This window comes from Ovis aries, chromosome 2 (genome assembly GCF_016772045.2).
Source record: "Ovis aries strain OAR_USU_Benz2616 breed Rambouillet chromosome 2, ARS-UI_Ramb_v3.0, whole genome shotgun sequence".
Classification (NCBI taxonomy): Eukaryota; Metazoa; Chordata; class Mammalia; order Artiodactyla; family Bovidae; genus Ovis; species Ovis aries.
This window is the reverse complement of record NC_056055.1, coordinates 28,574,110-28,595,332: the sequence shown is the minus strand read 5'-3', so window position 1 is coordinate 28,595,332 and position 21,223 is coordinate 28,574,110. Positions and strand designations below refer to the sequence as shown.

General features: G+C 45.3%; 1 protein-coding gene across 5 annotated transcripts in view; it reads right to left on the bottom strand.

Annotated features, from left to right (window-relative positions):
* BICD2 (BICD cargo adaptor 2) overlaps positions 1–3,556 on the bottom strand; it is a 55,423-nt gene extending 51,867 nt beyond the window's left edge. For all 5 annotated transcript variants that reach the window (XR_009599138.1, XR_009599137.1, XM_027964209.3 and 2 more), the window contains exon 1: positions 3,162–3,556. Coding sequence is in view for 3 of the 5 variants with exons in the window: in XM_027964209.3 (XP_027820010.1) it covers positions 3,162–3,410 (249 nt within the window). In the remaining 2 variants the exon portion in view is untranslated. The remainder of the gene's footprint in view (positions 1–3,161) is intronic.
* Between the last annotated feature and the right edge of the window lie 17,667 nt (positions 3,557–21,223).

Genomic DNA, 21,223 nt, shown 5'->3' with positions numbered 1-21,223 from the left:
GCTCTGAAAAGCATCCAGGCCTTGAAGGGCAGGCAGGACTTCCAAGATCCAAGACTGGGAAGAGGCAGGGATGGTGAGGGCCATGAAGGCAATCAGGAAGCAGGGGAGCAGTGCAGGCTGAGCCAGGCCAGAGGCTCAGGCTGCACTCTAGGAGACGCAGTGGGGCCACTCCAGACCGCGCAAGGAGTAGAGATAAGGCGATGACAGGGACAGCAGGAAGGGTATCCAGGCTTGGGTGAGCTAGAGGGAAGGAAGAAACTGAAGATACCAGCCAGCACACACTTACTGTGTGTGCTTACTGAGTAAGCACTTACTGTGTGCCAGGCACCAGTCCCAGCCTGTGACAGGTTGCAGCTCACAAAATTCCACCCCTGGGTTCCCTGGGATGTAAGTATACTGCACAGCCAAGATCCTTAGGTAGCACAGAAGCCAGCAAGGACGTCCAGACCTTGTCTTCCTGCTCTCTGGAAGCCGAACGAGGATGGGGCTGCGTCTGCACTAGGACCCCCACCACTGGCCCTCACATTCCAAAGAGCTACCCACTCCCGGTACCTAACTGAGCCCTACAGGCAGCAACTGTCAGCCCAGCACCCCTGCCCTCCTCAAACTGCAGCTGAGAACACAGAGCAAGATGTTCCATGGCCACTAAGGACAAGAAACACCACATGGCTGACCAAACTTTATCTGATTCTCTTCCTTACCATGGTGGGGAAGGGACACAGCAGAACTTGGGACAGACAGGGCCCTTACTAAGCCAGGCTCAATCACTAGCAAAATGGGCCATTAGTACCCCTCCTCCCTAATACCATGGTGTCAGCAGGACATAGACACACACACACTTACCAAATGAGAAAGGCTGCAGGGCCAGCACCACTGCCCTGCACAGGACACTCTTCAGGTCTGGTTGCAAACCAAGTCACCTGCGATAGGCCAGTCAGCTTTCCTCCCTTAAGACAATATTATCTACAAATGCTAAACAGGAATACAGGTACCTCTGTGGCACAACTTATTAATAACTGAACTCACTTTAGTTAAAGAAATAAAGCTTTAAAAAGAATGAAGATGGCTCATCTCTCTACAGGAGAAAAAATTTTAAAAAAGATCCAATAGATATTGTCTCCTTGAATCTTGATTTTTTTTTCCAATTATTTTTATTTATTTAGCTGCACTAGCTCTTTTTGAAGCAGCATTTGGGATCTAGTTCCCTGATCAGGGATCAAACCTATGCCCCCTGCATTGAGGGAGAGGAATCTTAGCCACTGGACCACCAAGGAAGTCCCTAAATCTTTATTTTTTAAAATAAGCGTTAATGCTTTGAAGTATAACAATACAAAGGTTTAGAGAGGCTGACTGACTTTGAGTAAACTGATGTGAGAGCTTTCTGGCAATACCTACTGAGGCTCTGATGCACCTTCCTCTAGCTTCTGCTGAGACTTCCATCTGAACAGATAGAGGGGAGGGGCTGGGGAAGGCCAGGCTCCCTTCTGAAGTGTAGAGAAGGTGAACCTAAGATGCTCCCACTTCATTTTCTCAAGGCCCCTAAGCCTCCCTCCATCATTCCCCTGCCCCATATAGTAAGATGAGGCTTTTGCCAGAGGGATCACATATCACCCCTCTAGTAGATTTAGTGCCAGATAAGGCTGGCTTGGAGGAGGTATCAATACCTGCTGACATATACAAGACCTCAAGTTGAAGGAGCTACACAACCATCCTCCTCGGGCACCCTTATCTGTCTTCTAAAGGCACTAACAGGGAACTTGTTCCACCAAGCACAGATTTAAGTACCTTCATGCATAAACTCCCTTCACTATCAGAAGGGGACCTGACTGGTCTCCCGAGTGAGGCATGGAGGCTCAAAACACTCTAGGGACCTGCCTGAGGCCACACGGAGAGGGCTGCTGGGAGGTGGGCAGCTGGAGAAGCACCAAATGTGGTGGATCCTAAGACCAAGGGCCAAGAGCCCACCTGGACAAGGGAAGAATCAAGTAGGGAAGGAGAAGACAGGCTGACAGACACTGACAGGCTAAATATCTGACACCTTCTCTAGCCTTTTAAAATATATCCCAGATGAACCCTTTCTGGGTGAGATGGTGCGGTGGGAGAAGGTTCATGCTCAGAGCCCCATCACCAGTAAGGGGAAAGACCTGGGTCCAAACCTGAGCGTCAACTTCTCCCTCCCCACCTCTACAACAAGGCTGGGGAGTCAAGAAGGACTGAGATAGGAAATGGTGTTTAAAATCATCTAAGAGAACTACTTCAGGGAAGGACTGCCCAGTTTTACCACTGCAAGATTTCTTGGTAGCCAAGTGGTCCAACCTGTTCATCCCAGAGTAAAAACAGCACAGGAGAGATAAGGCTTCACCTGTGACAAAAAATCCACAGACGTGTCCCTCAACTTTGGGAAAGGGCCTGGATGGGCAACTAAGACAGGAAGTGGACAGAACACTGTATCCATGAGAAGTAACCATCAGGGTGGTCAGAGAGCCGAGCATGGGGAGGCCTGTGGGATACCCTGGCCAGCTGTGATGGCCACATGCAAGCCAAGCCCCCAACTTGACCCTTTCCTGGTGTCCCGGCGCTCACAAAAGACGCTGAAACCGCTGAAGGCAGCTGCGCCCAGAGACAGGAGATGCTGTACATAGAAATGATGGAGACACATGCCTGGTGTTTCCCAGCCGGCCACCTGCATGCATCCCACGTCCCCATCCCCCCTACCCGAAAAGTCAAACACCGCAGAGGACACCATCCCCACCGCGCCCGAGACCTGCCATCAAGAGCAGAAAGGCTGACCACCAGGCTCCACCGCAGCCCTTGACGCGGAGGCCAGGGTTTCTAGAACCCAAATCGCCCACAGCACCCAAGGCCCGGCATCCACCGCAGGGCCGCCTCCGGGACGGCCAAGCAATACTGACTCCGGGTGCCCCGGTGCAGGTCTGGTCGGCGCGGGGTTAGCAGTCGGCTGGTGGTCGACCTAACTCGGGGTAAGGGGTCAGTTTGGCCTGGGTCGGCGGCTGCCTCGGGGGTCGCCTTCTTGGCTCGGGTCAAGGGCCGATTCTGAGGTCGGCGCGGAGGTCAGTTCGATGGGATGAGGGATCCGGGTCCGGAGTCGGAAACGGCCGGGGGGCGCGGAGGGCGTGGCGCCAGCCGCCCTTTCTCCTTACCTCCTTGAGCTGCTCCATCTCGCCGCGGATGGCCTCGTAGTCCACCTCGAGTTCTTCGAACTGCAGTTTGAGTTGGTGCTTCTCCTCGAGGACTGCCAGCCCGTACTCGGCCGCCTGGATCTTCTCACGCGTGGTCTCGGCCAGCTCGTGCGACAGCCGCTTCACCTCCGCTCGCAGCCACTCCGGCTGCGCCTCCATCACGAGCCGCGCGTACTCTTCTTCCTCGGACGGCGCGGACATGGTGGCCATGGCCCGAGTCGCACCACTCGCTCCGTCGGAGGCTCAGACCAGACTCCTGTCCGCCGCCGCCGCCGCCGCCCCGCCCGACGGCAACCCGGCCGCAGCCGCCGCCACCGCCGCCGCCGCCGTCGCCGCCGCGCAGCCGCAGTGAGCCCGCGGTCGCGCGGGGCACTCTGGGGGCCATAGTCCCGCCCGCGGCAACTACAAGGCCGGTCGTGCCCCGCGCCCGTCTTCCCCCGCCCGTGATTGGCCCGGGCCCCGTTCCGGGCGGCCCCTTCCAATCCCGTAGCCTTCGCAGCCGCCGCGCGGAGCATTGTGGGGGTAGTGGTCCAGTCGCCGCACCGACTACAAGGCCCGTAGTTCCCCACGCCCTCCCGCCCCCTCCGGTGATTGGCCGGCGCGTCCGCCGTCGCGGAGCCGGAAACTGGTGTTTTCCACTGCCAGCCCCCGGGCGTGGGAGGCGGGGGTCGGTGCTTAGGTGGGTCGCTGGGGAGGGTACACACTGCGCTGGGCAGGGGATGGGTGGAGCGGCCCACCGGTATATACCAGAGGTGGAGCGCCCGGAGCGTCGGGAGAACCGCGGGACGGGTGGCGGTGAGGATTGTAACCTGCTGGTTCGGGCCTTATCCAGTGGGAGAAGTAGTCAAACCACTAGCAGAAGAGGCGCCTTGCATCCAGCTAAATACGAAATGCCGCGTGCGTGTTTCCTAAGAATTAGGCATCTCCATTCGCTCTACAGTGTTCCAATTCAGGACCGTCGACACAGACGCGGCCTCGACTCCAGCATAGCGTCGCTGTGCTTGTAGCACGGTTCCAGCCCAGGACCTGGTCCTGGGTCACTCAAACGGCAGTCGGCTGTCTTTACTCTGCTCTTTGTCTTCATGACCTTGACCTTTCTGAGGCGTGCAAGCCAGAGATTTACACACGGATGCATCCCCCAGGGTTAGAGTAGGTTATGCACTTTGGCTGGAATATCATGAGATGGTGCTAAATTTTCAAAGAATTCTGTCAGGAAGCTCGCAAACCCATCGCCCAGATGCTGCTGGTCACTCCTTTGTAATCACTATCCTCTGAGAAGACAATTTACACTTTACAGATAGTCCGTCACTCCTCAAGCTTTTTTAATATTTTGTTGCGGTGGATTTGATTTATAATGTTTCAGGTGTACAAAATAGTGATTAACAATTTTTAAAAATTATACTCCATTTTAGTTATACAATATTGGCTATATTCCTTGTGCTCTACAATATATTGTAGCTTTATTTTATACATAGTGGTTTATATCTCTTGATCCCTTACCCCTATCCTGCCCCTCCCCATTTCCTTTTCCGCACTAGTAACCGCTGCTGCTGCTGCCAAGTCACATCAGTCGTATCCGACTCTGTGCGACCCCACAGACGGCAGCCCACCAGACTCCTCTGTCCCTGGGATTCTCCAGGCAAGAACCACTAGTTTGTTCTCTTTATCTGTTAGTGTTTTCTTTGTTGTTGTTATATTCACTAGTTTGTTTTGTTTTTTAGTTTCTACAGAAAAGTTATACAGTATTTGTCTTTGTGTCATTTCACTTAGCATAATATCTTATAGGTCTATCCATGTTGTTGCAGGTGGCAAAATTTATTTTTTTTTAATGACAATACTGTTTCATACCACATAGTCTTCATCCATTTATCTGTTGTTAGATATTTACGCTGTTTCCATATCTTGGCTACTGTAAATAACGCTGCTCTGAACATTGGGTGGAGAAGGAAATGGCAACCCACTCCAGTACTCTTGCCTAGAGAATTCCGTGGAGAGAGGAGCCTGGTCAGCTGCTGTCCATGGGGTTGCACAGAGTCAGACACGACTGAAGCGACTTAACATGTATGCATGCATGCATTGTAGAAGGAAATGGCAACCCACTCCAGTATCCTTCCCTGGAGAATCCCAGGGACAGAGGAGCCTAGTGGGCTGCCGTCTATGGGGTCGCACAGAGTTGGACACGACTGAAGCAACTTAGCGGCGGCGGCGTGAACATTGGGGTGAATTGTATCTTTTTGAGTTAGTGTTTTCACTTTCTTTGGATATAAAACCAGGAGTGGAATTAATGGATCATATACTAGTTCGTTTTATTTTTTGGCTTTTTGAAGAACCTCCATACTGTTTTTCCACAGGGGCTGCACCAATTTACACTCCCACCAACAATTTACAAGAGTTCCCTTTTCTCTATATACTGACCAACATTTGTTGTTTGTAGTCTTGATGATAGCGACTCTTTGCAACCCTATGGCCTGTAGCCTGCCAGGCTTCTCTGTCCATGGGATTCTCCAGGCAAGAATACTGGAGTGGGTTGCCTCCCGGGGATCTTCCTAACCCAGGGATCTAAATCCACATTTTTTATCTCTCCTATATTGGAAGGTGGGTTCTTTACTAGTAGTGCCACCTGGGAAGCCCATTCTTACAGGTGTGAGATGATAGCTTATTAAGGTTTTGATTTGCATTTCTCTAATAATTAACAGTGTTGAGCATCTTTTCATGTGCCTATTAGCCATCCACATGTCTTTCTTGAAAAAATATCTGTTCAGGTTTCCAGCCCATTTTTTAATCGTATTGTTTGGTTTTTTGATATTGACTTATATGAGCTCCTCAAACTTTTAGCTGACTAGTTATCATTGATATTTCTTGCCTAAAGAAATTAGAGTATTAACCAAACTATTCTATTTCCCTCATTCCTGTTCGACTTACTAACTTTGTACTTTAGAGAAGATATTTCATTCATTAATGGTATGAATCTGTGGATTCTCATTTTACTTAATGAGTTATAATCCATTATCCTCCATATTCACTTAGATGCTCAGATGTGGCAGATCTGGCTAGTGGAAGCTGCTCAGTTGAGTCTGTATCCTTTCAACATGTCATGATTTTTGAGAATTTTCTTTGATTATAGCAAAGTTGTTTCAGGATCATCTTATACTCTGTGTCCCAGACCTGGAATCAGCCATTTCTCTAAGGAGCCCTTATTCCTTTTAGTGGTTTAGTGTTTTATTTGTCTGAGGAGAATATGTCATATTTTACTCACGAAATTAAAAAATTACTTTTATGGCATTCAACCACAGTAGCAGTATGATGCCCAAACAGCCAGTCTGTCCTGGTCTTAGGAGTCCCAAGTCCTGAAAAGCCCTAAGGCCTGTGCTCACCAGTCAGTCTAAGTGGGAGAGATGATTGGGAAGAGAAGTGAGGAGGAACAAGCCTTGTTTGAGTGAGATTAACATAAGATGAAAGACTGATACCCTGGTGGCTCAGAGGTTACTCGGGTTCAATCCCTGGGTGGGGAAGATCCCCTGGAGAAGGAAATGGCAACCCACTCCAGTACTCTTGCCTGGAGAATCTCATGGAGGGAGGAGCCTGGTAGGCTACAGTCCAAGGGGTCACAAAGAGTTGGACACGACTGAGTGACTTCACTTTCACTTCACTTTGACCCAAGCTGTCCAAACTCCAAACCCCTACCCAACTCCACACCTTCATATGAGGCTGGCCTGAGGGAGGGAGAGAATAAAAGGTGGGAATCTGGTGCAGGCATTGACAACAAAGCTTAGGATGGCAGTAGACGGGGACAGGCAAAGACTCTTACAGCTATTGGGGACAGAGTGCCTGTCCCTGGAAGAGTCATGATATGTAACAATATCGGGGCGGGGGGGGGGGTAGGCATCAGAAGAAGATTCCCTGCAGAGGTGACACCCAGGTGGAGACCCAGAAAGTACACAGGAAGTGGCCTGTCAGGCTGGTGGAATAGGGGATTGGCAAAGATAAGAGGTGGGGCCACTGCTTGTTGGGCTCCAACTGGGTCTCCAGCATTGCCAGATACTTTATCTCCATTATCTCTTTGAATGCTCCCAACACCCCAGGGTGTGGGATTTTGCTCCCCTAGTAGCTCAGATGGTAAAGCGTCTGTCTGCAATGCAGGAGACCCGGGTTCGATCCCTCGGTTGGGAAGATCCCCTGGAGAAGGAAATGACAGCCCACTCCAGTATTCTTGCCTGGAAAATCCCATGGATCGTGGAGCCTGGTAGGCTACCGTCCATGAGGTCACAAAGACTAGGACATGACTGAGCTACTTCACTTACAAATGAGAAAGCTCAGGGTAAAAGCCTCAGTGTCACCTTTGACAATTTGTCAATCTCTAAGCAAATGACAGACCCAGAACTTGCCTTGCCCTCCTACCTTCCTGACAGTTCCCTCTCTGAGCACTAGCATGAATCTCTTGATGAGCTTCTCTGCTTTCTTTAATCTAGCCTCAGGTGATCTCCTCTGGAATCCTAACATCTTCTACTTGTTGGAAGTTTTAGTTCTTCAAAGAACTCAAATATATTGTCATGTGTATCTGCCTTGAGGTAGAACCAGGAACCTGCTCAAGGCAAAACTGTTGTTTCTTGGCTGCTCCTCTCTCATCTCTATATCTCATCCTTTCCCTGGTTAGCAGATGTTCAAACCTGAAGGAAGGTCTATTCCCTACAAGAAGTGGAGGATTCAAAATGTTCTGTGCCCAGGAGCCCCATGGGGTCAGCAAATCGTGGAACTCAGATTGGGACTTGAACCCATAGTTTTTTAATTGAGATCACACACAAGACTTAATGAAGTTCAGGTTCCTGACATCTTATCACAGAAAAAATTCAGTGAGAGACAAAGTGATAAGAAGTGATTTTATTTAGAGAGAAATACACTCCAGAGACAGAGTGTGGGCCATCTCAGAAGGCAAGAGTGGCACCAGGGTATGGGGGTTATCAGTTTTTGTAGGGTGGGTAAATTCATAAGCTCATAAGTGGGAAGAGTGTTCCAGCTATTTTGGGGAAAGGGTGGGTATTTCCAGGTTGTGGGCCTTGACACTTATTTTTAACTTTCTGGTCAGCCTTGGAACTGTCATGGTGCCTTTGTGTGTGTTCTTTAGCTTGCTAATGTATAAACAGTTGAGAGATGGAGTCAGTTCAGTTGCTGAATCATGTCCAACTCTGCGACCCCATGGACTGCAGGATGCCAGGCCTCCCTGTCCATCACCAACTCCGGGAGTTCACTCAAACTCATGTCCATCGAGTCGGTGATGCCATCCAACCATCTCATCCTCTGTCATCCCCTTCTCCTCCTGCCTTCAATCTTTCCCAGCATCAGGGTCTTTTCAAACAAGTCAGTTCTTCGCATCACGTGGCCAAAGTATTGGAGTTTCAGCTTTAATATCAGTCCTTCCAATGAATATTCAGGACTGATTTCCTTTAGGATGGACTGGTTGGATCTCCTTGCTGTCCAAGGGACTCTCAAGAGTCTCCTCCAACACCACAGTTCAAAAGCATCAATTCTTCGGTGCTCAGTTTTCTTTAGAGTCCAACTCTCACATCCATACGTGACCATCCATACAAGACCATAGCCTTGACGAGACGGACCTTTGTTGACAAGGTAATGTCTCTGCTTTTTAATGTGCTGTCTAGGTTGGTCATAACTTTTCTCCCAAGGAGTAAGCGTCTTTTAATTCCATGGCTGCAATCACCATCTGCAGTGATTTTGGAGAGAAGGAGTATTTCCTGCCGTATCTGTAAAGAAAGATGTCCAGCCCTCCAAATGTGGACTTCTGAGCCCTGAGGGCACTCAGGAAGGAGAACAATACTTGTGACCTGGCAGCCATTAGACTGCAGTACTCCCTACAGTAAGCACTGAGGAACTTAGACTGAAAAAATGGCTTAGATGCGCACGAAAGGAAAGGTTTCAGTGACCCTAGACTCTTGCATCTTCCCACACATAGAAAAGTGCTACATTTCTCAACTTGAGATATCTGGTTTTCTTTAATTCACAAAAATACTTTCCACGTTCAGACTACCTGTCCTTTGTTGCAAACTTCTAAATAACCTGACTCCCCCTCTCCTCAACCCCACCCCACCCCTACCTCCTTAGAGCAGTTCTCTCAGGGTTACTTGAGATGCTGTCTCCCAGGCCTGAAGTCCTAAAAATTCCCACCAAACAAAACATGTCTCAGCTTTTAGGTTGTGATTATTTTTTAAGTGGACACAATGAGTATATAATGAGCCTCAAGGTCTAGTGGAATTCAACTTGTCCACCATCTTGGATCTTTTGGTTCTAATCAGTTTATGTTGTACGCTCAGGCTATAGCATTCTTTTATTTTTAAAAAATATTTATTTGGCTACATTGGGTCTTCGTGTTGTGGCATACAGGATTTTCATCACAGCATGCAGACTCTTCGTTGTGGTTTGTGGGCATCTCTAGTTATGGCACATAGGTTTCTCTAGTTGAGGCATGTGGCCTTCGTTGCCCCATGACATATGGGACCTTAGTTCCCTGACCACGGATCAAGCCCATGTCCCCTGCATTGGAAGGCAGATTCTTAACCACTGGACAAACAGGGAGGTCCCTGTGTCATTCTTTTAAAGGCCGTACCCTGCTCTCTTCTCTATTGGTTCAGGTACTGCCTTGTTTCAAAAGTATTTGGTGATTTTCTTTTTAGATATCTTTCTAATATTTATTTCTAATGTAATTCTGTTGTAGTCTGAGAATATACTTTGTATTATGTAAATTATTTTAAATTTAAATTGTTTTATAGCCCAGATATGGTCTGTCTTGGTAATCATTCCATGTGCACTTGAAAAAAATACATATTCTGCTCTTCTTGGGTGGAGTATTTTCTCAATAGCAATTAGGTCATTGATAATATTGTTCAAGTCTTGTTCAAGTCTTCTCTGTCTTTCCTGATTTTTCTGCCTACTCATCCTTTCAGTTGTTCAGAGGAGTGTTGGAATCTCTTGTGATTTGTCTATTTCTCCTTGCAGATTTCAATCTGGTATAATTTATTCCTGAAGAACTTTAAAAAAATATGTCCTATACTACAAATCTACTGAAGGTGAATTCTTCACTATGTCTAAGAAAGTGTTTTGCCTTAGTTTTCTAAAGATTTTCTGACTAGATTTCTGTATATGTAGGTTTACAGCCCCACACTTAGACCCCAGTCCTTTTAAAATGTTATTGCACTACTTACATTGCTGGCTTACATTGCTCCTGAAGAGAAGTTCATTATCATTCTTATCATTGTTGTTGTGACATAACATGCCTCTTGAGAAACCTGTATGCAGGTCAGGAAGCAACAGTTAGAACTAGACACAAAACAACAGACTGGTTCCAAATAGGAAAAGGAGTACATCAAGGCTGTATATTGTCACCCTGATTATTTAACTTCTATGCAGAGTACATCATGAGAAACGCTGGGCTGAAAGAAGCACAAGCTGGAATCAAGATTGCCGGGAGAAATATCAATGACCTCAGATATGCAGATGACACCACCCTTATGGCAGAAAGTAAAAAGGAACTAAAAAGCCTCTTGATGAAAGTGCAAGAGGAGAGTGAAAAAGTTGGCTTAAAGCTCACCATTTAGAAAATGAAGATCATGGCATCTGGTCCCATCACTTCATGGGAAATAGATGGAGAAACAGTAGAAACGGTGTCAGACTTTATTTTGGGGGGCTCCAAAATCACTGCAGATGGTGATTGCAGCCATGAAATTAAAAGACGCTTACGCCTTGGAAGAAAAGTTATGACCAACCTAGACAGCATAATGAAAAGCAGAGGCATTACTTTGCCAGCAAAGGTCCATCTAGTCAAGGCTATGGTTTTTCCAGTAGTCATGTATGGCTGTGAGAGTTGGACTATGAAGAAGGCTGAGCGAAAATAATTGATACTTTTGAACTGTGCTGTTGGAGGCAACTCTTGAGAGTCCCTTGGACTGCAAGGAGATCCAACCAGTCCATTCTAAAGGAGATCAGTCTTGGGTGTTCTTTGGAGGGACTGATGCTAAAGCTGAAATTCCAGTACTTTGGCCACCTCATGTGCAGAGTTGACTCATTAGAAAAGACTCTGATGCTGGGAGGGATTGGGGACAGGAGGAGAAGGAGACAATAGAGGATGAGATGGCTGGATGGCATCACTGACTCAATGGACGTGAGTTTCAGTGAACTCCGGGAGTTGGTGATGGACAGGGAGGCCTGGCGTGCTGCAATTCCTGGGGTCACAAAGAGTCGACAGGACTGAGCAACTGAACTGAGCTAAACTGAACATGCTTTTTTGTTCTGGCTACTTTTAAGATTACTCTTTATCATAGATTGAGGCAATCCAATTATAACATGCCTTGGAGCTTTTTTTCCCTTCTCTCTCTCTCTCTGTCTTTGTGCTTGGGGCTGATTTGGTTTCTTGGGCTTGCATGTTTAGAGCTGAGTTTGAGGCTGGGTATGCATATAGGATGTTTAGCAGTATTCCTGGCTTCTACCCACTAGATTCCAGTATAACTCTACTCTTGTGACAAGCAAAATGACTCCAGACATTGCCATATTTCCTCAAGGGCAGAATCATCCCCAGCTTAGATTTTTTTTATTAGGATCTGGGGAATTGGGGGATGTTATTTTTTCAATAACGTTCCCCTTCTCTCTTTCTCCCACAGGGATTCCCATTACATCTGTTTTAGTCTAACTGAATTTGTCCCACAGCTCACTGGTGATTCATTAGTTTTTTCAATCTTTGTTCTTTGTGTTTCACTTTGGATAGTTTCTGTTGCTGTTTCTTCAAGTTGACCCATCTTTTCTTCTTCATTGTCTAATCTGCTATTATTCTTATCCAGTATTTTTAATTTCAGAAATTGTATTTGCATTTCAGTAGCTTGATTTTGGTGTTTTTCATATTCTCCTTATCCTTAATAACCTGTGCAATCTTTCTTGAACAGTGAACATGAAATACAGCTGTGATAATTATTCCAATTTCCTTATCTGATAATCCTAATGACTGTATTATTTCTGAGTTTATTTGTATTAGTTGATTTTTTTCTTCTCATTATGGGTCAGATTTTGCTAACATTTTGCCTGCCAGACACTCTGAGTTTTACCTTTTGGGTGCTGGCTAATTTGGATTCTTGTGGACATTAGTGAGTCCCTTGTACTGCAAGGAGATCCAACCAGTCCATCCTAAAGGAAATCAGTCCTGAATATTCATTGGAAGGACTGAAGTTAAAGCTGAAACTCCAATACTTTGGCCACCTGATGCGAAGAACTGACTCATGTGAAAAGATCCTGATGCTGGGAAAGATTGAAGGCAGGAGGAAAAGGGAACGACAGAGGATGAGATAGTTGGATGGCATCACCGACTCAATGGACGTGAGTTTGAGTAAACTCCAGGAGTTAGTGATGGATAGGGAGGCCTGGTGTGCTGCAGTTCATGGGATCACAGAGTCGGACACAACTGAGTGACTGAACTGAACTGAACATGAGTGAACATTGTTTTGGCATACAGCTAGATTACTTGGAAACAGATCTTTCAAGGCTTGCTTTTGAGAGGTGTTATGTAGGACCATGAAATGGAGCAAGACCGTGTGGGACTCTCCCTGGTACAAATACCTTATATGTCCCCCATTTGTTATTTGATTTAAAAAGGCTTCAGCCTTCTTTCCTCATTAATTCTAACGAGCAGATTCAAATAGATTCAAAGCTAATCAGGCAAGGGAGATAATGCAGAAAGAAAGGTGGAGCAGTCAGGAATCAATAGTGTAGCCTTGGGGTAGGTTCTGGTTCCTCACAATGAATATACATAATAATATCTTTGAGTTCTTCAGAAGAACTAAGGCCCCCACCCAGGTGGAGCATGGTAGTTTAGTTCAGTTGCTCAGTCATGTCAGACTCTGTGACTGCAACATACCAGGCTTCCCTGTCCATCAAAAACTCCCAGAGCTTGCTCAAACTCATGTTCATAGAGTTGGTGATGCCATCCAACCATTCCATCCTATGTGATACCCTTCTCCTCCTGCCTTCCATCTTTCCCAGCATCAGGGTCTTTTCCAAGGAGTCAATTCTTCCTACCAGATGGCCAAAGTATTGCAGTTTCAGCTTCAGCATCAGACCTTCCAGTGAATATTTAGGACTGATTTCCTTTAGGACTAATTAGTTTGATCTCCTTAAGATGGGCTCGATAAAGGACAGAAATGGTCTGGACCTAACAGAAGCAGAAGATATTAAGAAGAGTTGGCAAGAATACATGGAAGAACTGTACAAAAAAGATCTTCACGACCCAGATAATCATGATGATGTGATCACTAATCTAGAGCCAGACATCTAGGAATGTTAAGTCAAGTGGGCCTTAGAAAGCATCACTATGAACAAAGCTAGTGGGTGTGATGGAATTCCGGTTGAGCTGTTTCAAATCCTGAGAGAGGATGCTGTGAAAGTGCTGCACTCAATATGCCAGCAAATTTGGAAAACTCAGCAGTGGCCACAGGACTGGAAAAGGTCAGTTTTCATTCCAATCCCAGAGAAAGGCAATGCCAAAGAATGCTCAAACTACTGCACAATTGCACTCATCTCACATGCTAGTAAAGTAATGCTCAAAATTCTCCAAGCCAGACTTCAGCAATACGTGAACCATGAACTCCCTGATGTTCAAGCTGGTTTTAGAAAAGGCAGAGGAACCAGAGATCAAATTGCCAACATCCACTGGATCATGGAAGAAGCAAGAGAGTTCCAGAAAAACATCTAGTTCTGCTTTATTGACTATGCCAAAGCCTTTGACTGTGTGGATCACAATAAACTGTGGAAAATTCTGAGAGAGATGGGAATACCAGAGCACCTGACCTGCCTCTTGAGAAACCTATATGCAGGTCAGGAAGCAACAGTTAGAACTGGACATGGAACAACAGACTGGTTCCAAATAGGAAAGGGAGTACGTCAAGGCTGTATATTGTCACCCTGCTTATTTAACTTATATGCAGAGTACATCATGAGAAACGCTGGACTGGAAGAAACATAAGCTGGAATCAAGATTGCCAGGAGAAATATCAATCAACTCAGATATGCAGATGACACCACCCTTATGGCAGAAAGTGAAGAGGAGCTAAAAAGCCTCTTGATGAAAGTGAAAGTGGAGAGTGAAAAAGTTGGCTTAAAGCTCAACATTCAGAAAACGAAGATCATGGCATCTGGTCCCATCAATTCATGGGAAATGGATGGGGAAACAGTGGAAACAGTGTCAGACTTTATTTTGGGGGGCTCCAAAATCACTGCAGATGGTAAATGCAGCCATGAAATTAAAAGACGCTTACTCTTTGGAAGAAAAGTGATGACCAACCTAGATAGTATATTCAAAAGCAGAGACATTACTTTGCCAACTAAGGTCCGTCTAGTCAAGGCTATGGTTTTTCCTGTGGTCATGTATGGATATGAGAGTTGGACTGTGAAGAAGGCTGAGCACCGAAGAATTGATGCCTTTGAACTGTGGTGTTGGAGAAGACTCTTGAGAGTCCCTTGAACTGCAAGGAGATCAGCCCTGGGATTTCTTTGGAAGGAATGATGCTAAAGCTGAAATTCCAGTACTTTGGCCACCTCATGCGAAGAGTTGACTCATTGGAAAAGACTCTGATGCTGGGAGGGATTGGGGGCAGGAGGAGAAGTGGACAACTGCCGGAAGTCAGTGTGAGGAATCCCACCTGTGACAAGGTCATGAGGAAGGAAGCTGACATACGCAAGGTGTGCTCAGACTTCAGGGGCCCCTCTGGAAATTCCTAAGCATGTACCCCAACAAAAAATCTGCTGGCTTTTATGCTCTGCTTTTCCACTTTTCTGATATTCTCTGGAAAAAAGTCAATTCAGGGCTTTAGTCTTCTGCATTTGAAAGGGATGTTTCAGTTAAACCCCTCTGATAGCTCTCTAGCTTGCCTAACAGGTTCCCCAGACCTCTTACAGCTTCTGAATTGCTTACAACCCCCCAACCGCAAGAGGCACAAAGCTTAAAAGCATCTTAAAGATACAGAGCCTTTTCTAAAGAGTTAAAAATTATATTGGTAGAGGGTTTTCACTGTTGATTCAATGACTGCTGCCAGGCCTCCATATTCTTTATCTTTTAGGCACCTGGGAGGATGTTAATCAATGTAAACGGGATATGGAAAAGGATATATAGTAGTTTTGATGTTAGCAACACTAAACTTTTGAGTTAATTACTTTTCTCTTTGTTATATATCACTGCACTCCTCCTGTATCCTTGCTATGTAAGAATGTAACTTTATTTAGTGCTTTCTGAGAGTGGCACCAGACCTTGGGAAGATCAACACAAATAAGTCTTCTGGTTGACAAACCCTTATCAGAAAAAAGGCTGTAAAATGTTAATTGGCCCTTTTGGCTGGAAGATGATGTAAATTACCTAAGACTTGTGTATACAATTAGGTATGCAGAGAGAAAAGCCTGGTTTTGATAAGAGTCTGGACTCTAACGCTGCATAACTTTGTGTTACCCATTGATCTCCATGTTTTATCAAAAGTATAAAAGGCCTTCTAAACAATAGAGGACAGAGCTAGTTACTGGACTGGTTTCCCCCGTGTCTCTCTCTCTTTCCTCTCCTCTTCACTCTAATTTCAGGCTGAATTCCCATCTGGGGTGCGGAGGCTCACCAAGTCTACTTACTTGCCCTGGATGTTAAGACCCGCGCGAAAGGGAGCCTAAGGTGAAGCACCCTTAGATATTCAAGCAAGCGCCGGTGGCCCAACGTAGATGGTGCAAATTCCTTGTCTGGAATTTTATTGGTCTTCCGTGTAATCCAAGTTATTCAGCCCTCTTCCTCCACTTAATTTTCCTACTACACTATTGTGTCTTAATCTAATCTTATATCAATCAATAAATAAGTTTTTCTCATGCCAACACCGTCCACCCTTTAAATTCTCTGGATCCACCAGGGCTGGACCCCAGCAGACGATAGATGATGAGATGGCTGGATGGCATCATGGACTCGATGGACATGAGTCTGAGTGAACTCTGGGAGATGGTGATGGACAGGGAGGCCTGGCGTGCTGCAAAGAGTCAGACACCACTGAGTGACTGAACTGAACTGAACTGAACTGAACTGCAGTCCAAGGAACTCTCAAGAGTTTTCTCCAACACCACGGTTCAAAAGCATCAATTCTTTGGTGCTCAGCTTTATTTATAGTCCAACTCTCACATCCATACATGACTACTGGAAAAACCATAGCTTTGACTAGACGGATCTTTGTTGGCAAAGTAATGTCTCTGCTTTTTAATATGTTGTCTAGGTTTGTCATAACTTTTCTTCCAAGGAACAAGCATCTTTTAATTTCATGGCTGCAGTCACCATCTGCAGTGATTTTGGAGCCCCCCAAAATAAAGCCAGCTACTGTTTCCACTGTTGCCCCATCTATTTCCCATGAAGTGATGGGACCAGATGCCATGATCTTACTGTTTCGAATGTTGAGTTTTAAGCCAGCTTTTTCACTCTCCTCTTGCACTTTCATCAAGAGGTTCTCCAGTTCCTCTTCGCTTTCTGCCATAAGGGTGGTGTCATCTGCATATCTGAGGTTATTGATATTTCTCCTGGCAATCTTGATTCCAGTTTGTGCTTCATTCAGCCCAGCGTTTCTCATGATGTACTCTGCATATAAGTTAAATAAGCAGGGTGACAATATACAACTTTGATATACTCCTCTCCAAATTTTGAACCAATCTGTTGTTCCATGTCTGTTTCTAACTGTTGCTTCTTGATCTGCATACAGATTTTTCAGGAGGCAGGTTAGGTGGTCTGGTATTCCCATCTCTTGAAGAATTTTCCACAGTTTGTTGTGATCCACATAGTCAAAGGCTTTGGCATAATCAATAAAGCAGAAGTAGATGTTTTTCTGGAATTCTCTTGCTTTTTCAATGATCCAACAGATGGCAATTTGATCTCTGGTTCCTCTGCCTTTTCTAAATCCAACTTAAGCATGTGGAAGTTCACGGTTCACGTACTGTTGACGCCTGGCTTGGAGAATTTTGAGCATTACTTTGCTAGCATGTGAGATGAGTGCAATTGTGCAGTAGTTTGGACATTCTTTGGCATTGCCTTTCTTTGGGATTGGAATGAAAACTGAGCATGGTAACTTCAGGCTAAACGCAAGATTCCTGGAACAGTGCCTCGTTACCTCACCACCAACCAATCAGAAGAAAGTCCCACACCCTGCAACCCTCACCCCAAATTTTGCCTATAAAACTTCTTCCTGAAAACCATCAGAGAGTTCAGGGATTTTGAGCATTAGCCACACATTCTCCTTGCTTGGCCATGCAATAAAGTTTTCCCTGCTCTAAACACCAATGTTGTGGCTTGTTTGGCCTCACTGTAAGGCACAAGAACTTGCATTTGGTAACAATCAGAGCAACCTTTGTTCTACGGCTGATTCCACTATACCACTGAGGATATACCCCCCTGAGTACTCCATCTGATGGCCTGAGTATTGCCATGGTTTGTCTTGACTGGTAGAGCAGGAAATAGTGCCAGCCTTGCAAAGATCTGGTGATTGTTCTCTCACTTCTCACTCGTGGTTCTTTCTCTAGCCTTGAGTGCCACCTCCAGACTCACACACTGCTAGATACTCAGTACTCTAAGGGGACCTTCGGAAATGCTCTTTCTCCATGTAGTTCTCTCCTTTCCAGCACCCTGCTCTGTGAACTCTAGTGACCTGGCTCTCCTCAGACTCTCAGTTCCTTGTCCTCAACTTACCTGGCCCACCTGTTGCCCCTGCAGTCACCTCTTCCCACTGCACCCTGGATGATCGTTCCAGGTGGTGAGCTGGGGACAGTGATAGCTCTCTCCTAATTTGCCTCTCCTCCCAGGGGTCACTGTCCCTCACCTCTGAGAGCTAATATTAGAAAATAATTGTTTCATACACTTCATCTGTTTCTGTGTTACTCCATCTTAGAAGGAGAAATAATTCTTTAAACACTTAATTTTAGCTTTAATTTCTATATTGTTTTTCAAAAGTTTTCAATTTCTGCTTTTAAAAGTGTTTTCAGAGATTAGCTGCTAAGCACACTTTAAAAATAATTTTCTATTTAAAAAATCTGACAGCTTTAGTTCAGTTCAGTTCAGTCACTCAGTCGTGTCCAAATCTTCATGACCCCATGAATTGCAGCACGTCAGGCCCCCCTGTCCATCACCATCTCCCAGAGGTCACTCAAACTCACGTGCATTGAGTCGGTGATGCCATCCAGCCGTCTCATCCTCTGTCGTCCCCTTCTCCTCCTGCCCCCAATCCCTCCCAGCATCAGGGTCTTTTCCAATGAGTTAACACTTCGCATGAGGTGGCCAAAGTACTGGAGTTTCAGCTTCAGCATCAGTCCTTCCAATGAACACCCAGGACTGAACTCCTTTAGGATGGACTGGTTGGATCTCCTTGCAGTTCAAGGGACTCTCAAGAGTCTTCTCCAACACCACAGCTCAAAAGCATCAATTCTTTGGTGCTCAGCTTTCTTCACAGTCCAACTCTCATGTTCATACATGACTACTGAAAAAACCATAGTCTTGACTAGATGAACCTTTGTTGGCAAAGTAATGTCTCTGCTTTTCAATATGCTATCTAGATTGGTCATAACTTTCCTTCCAAGGAGTAAGCGTCTTTTAATTTCATGGCTGCAATCACCATCTGCAGTGATTTTGGAGCCCAAAAATATAAAGTCTGACACTGTTTCCACTGTTTCCCCATCTATTTCCCATGAAGTGATGGGACCAGATGCCATGATCTTCGTTTTCTGAATGGTGAGCTTTAAACCAACTTTTTCACTCTCCACTTTCACTTTCATCAAGATGCTCTTTAGTTCCTCTTCACTTTCTGCCATAAGGGTGGTGTCATCTGCATATCTGAGGTTATTGATATTTCTCCCGGCAATCTTGATTCCAGCTTGTGCTTCTTTCAGCCCAGCGTTTCTCATGATGTACTCTGCATATAAGTTAACTAAGCAGAGTGACAATATACAGCCTTGACGTACTCCATTTCCTAGTTGGAACCAGACAGCTTTAGTATTTTTGTATAAATGCCAAAACACAGGAGGCGAGTATCTAATTAGGATTTGATATTCCTTAGTGCAGCAGATCAAATTGCCAACATCCCACTGGATCATGGAAAAAGCAAGAGAGTTCCAGAAAAACATCTAGTTCTGCTTTATTGACTATGCCAAAGCCTTTGACTGTGTGGATCACAATAAACTGTGGAAAATTCTGAGAGAGATGGGAATACCAGAGCACCTGACCTGCCTCTTGAGAAACCTATATGCAGGTCAGGAAGCAACAGTTAGAACTGGACATGGAACAACAGACTGGTTCCAAATAGGAAAAGGAGTACGTCAAGGCTGTATATTGTCACCCTGCTTATTTAACTTCTATGCAGAGTACATCATGAGAAATGCTGGGCTGGAAGAAGCACAAGCTGGAATCAAGATTGCCGGGAGAAATATCAATAACCTCAGATATGCAGATGACACCACCCTTATGGCAGAAAGTGAAGAGGAACTAAAGAGCCTCTTGATGAAAGTGAAAGTGGAGAGTGAAAAAGTTGGCTTAAAGCTCACCATTCAGAAAACAAAGATCATGGCATCTGGTCCCATCACTTCATAGGAAATAGATGGAGAAACAGTGGAAACAGTGTCAGACTTTATATTTTTGGGCTCCAAAATCACTGCAGATGGTGACTGCAGCCATGAAATTAAAAGACGCTTACTCCTTGGAAGAAAAGTTATGACCAACCTAGACATAATAATGAAAAGCAGAGACATTACTTTGCCAACAAAGGTCCGTCTAGTCAAGGCTATGATTTTTCCAGTAGTCATGTATGGCTGTGAGAGTTGGACTGTGAAGAAAGCTGAGCGCTGAAGAATTGATGCTTTTGAACTGTGGTGTTGGAGAAGACTCTTGAAAGTCCCTTAGACTTCAAGGAGATCCAACCAGTCCATTCTGAAGATCAGCCCTGGGATTTCTTTGGAAGGAATGATGCTAAAGCTGAAGCTCCAGTACTTTGGCCACCTCATGCAAAGAGTTGACTCATTGGAAAAGACTCTGATGCTGGGAGGGATTGGGGGCAGAGGGAGAAGGGGACGACAGAGGATGAGATGGCTGGCTGGCATCACGGACTCGATGGATGTGAGTCTGAGTGAATTCTGGGAGTTGGTGATGGACTGGGAGGCCTGGCGTGCTGCGATTCATGGGGTCACAAAGAGTCGGACACGACTAAGCAACTGAACTGAACTGAGTGCAGGAGCAGCAGCAGTATAGGAGATAAGCTGCAAGTATTTATAGGTTGAATAATCTTTTTACATATTAATATATCCCAATTTCAATGTCTCACTTCCATAATAAATGAATTCTGTGGTAATGTGCACCTTCTTTCTGAGATGCACACATTTAACTTACTTCTGTTTCTCTAACATTCTGATAATTAAAATTGTTTTCCTATTACCTGACCTCACACAGAAGCTAACACATCATATTTGGCTTTGAAGTGGATCATGAAGGGAGAATATCTGACTTGGTTCTGTTTTAGTTTAAAACTCCAAACCACATGTTTACTTTCAAGCTAAAATGTAGTGTCTTTGTGTGGGTTTTAATATGTATGGCTGAAGTATGACTCACTTTTGAGGACCACAGAAATTATAAAGAAACAAAAATAAAGGAAAAGGCCTGGTCAGATCATTCTAGGATGGTTGGTAGTGTTCACTCTTTCTCTTCCTCCTCCCCACTTCCCTTTCTCTCTCTTCCAGTTACTTAGTTCTTACATTTTACAAGTTATCTTTTCTGCCTAGATTTTAAGTAGTAGAGAAAAGAGTAAAGTTTCTAATTGGGAAGGAACTCTCAAGATGTTCCATTTGCTGAATATTGATGAGAATAATAATGTACAACATGGGCCAAAAACAAACTTTAATTCAGATGCTGGATATTTTGTTTAATAAGAGCTGTTGACAGACCTTAACAGAAAAATAGTCTTTGAGTTGGTAGTATGACTAGTCTTATGAGTGCC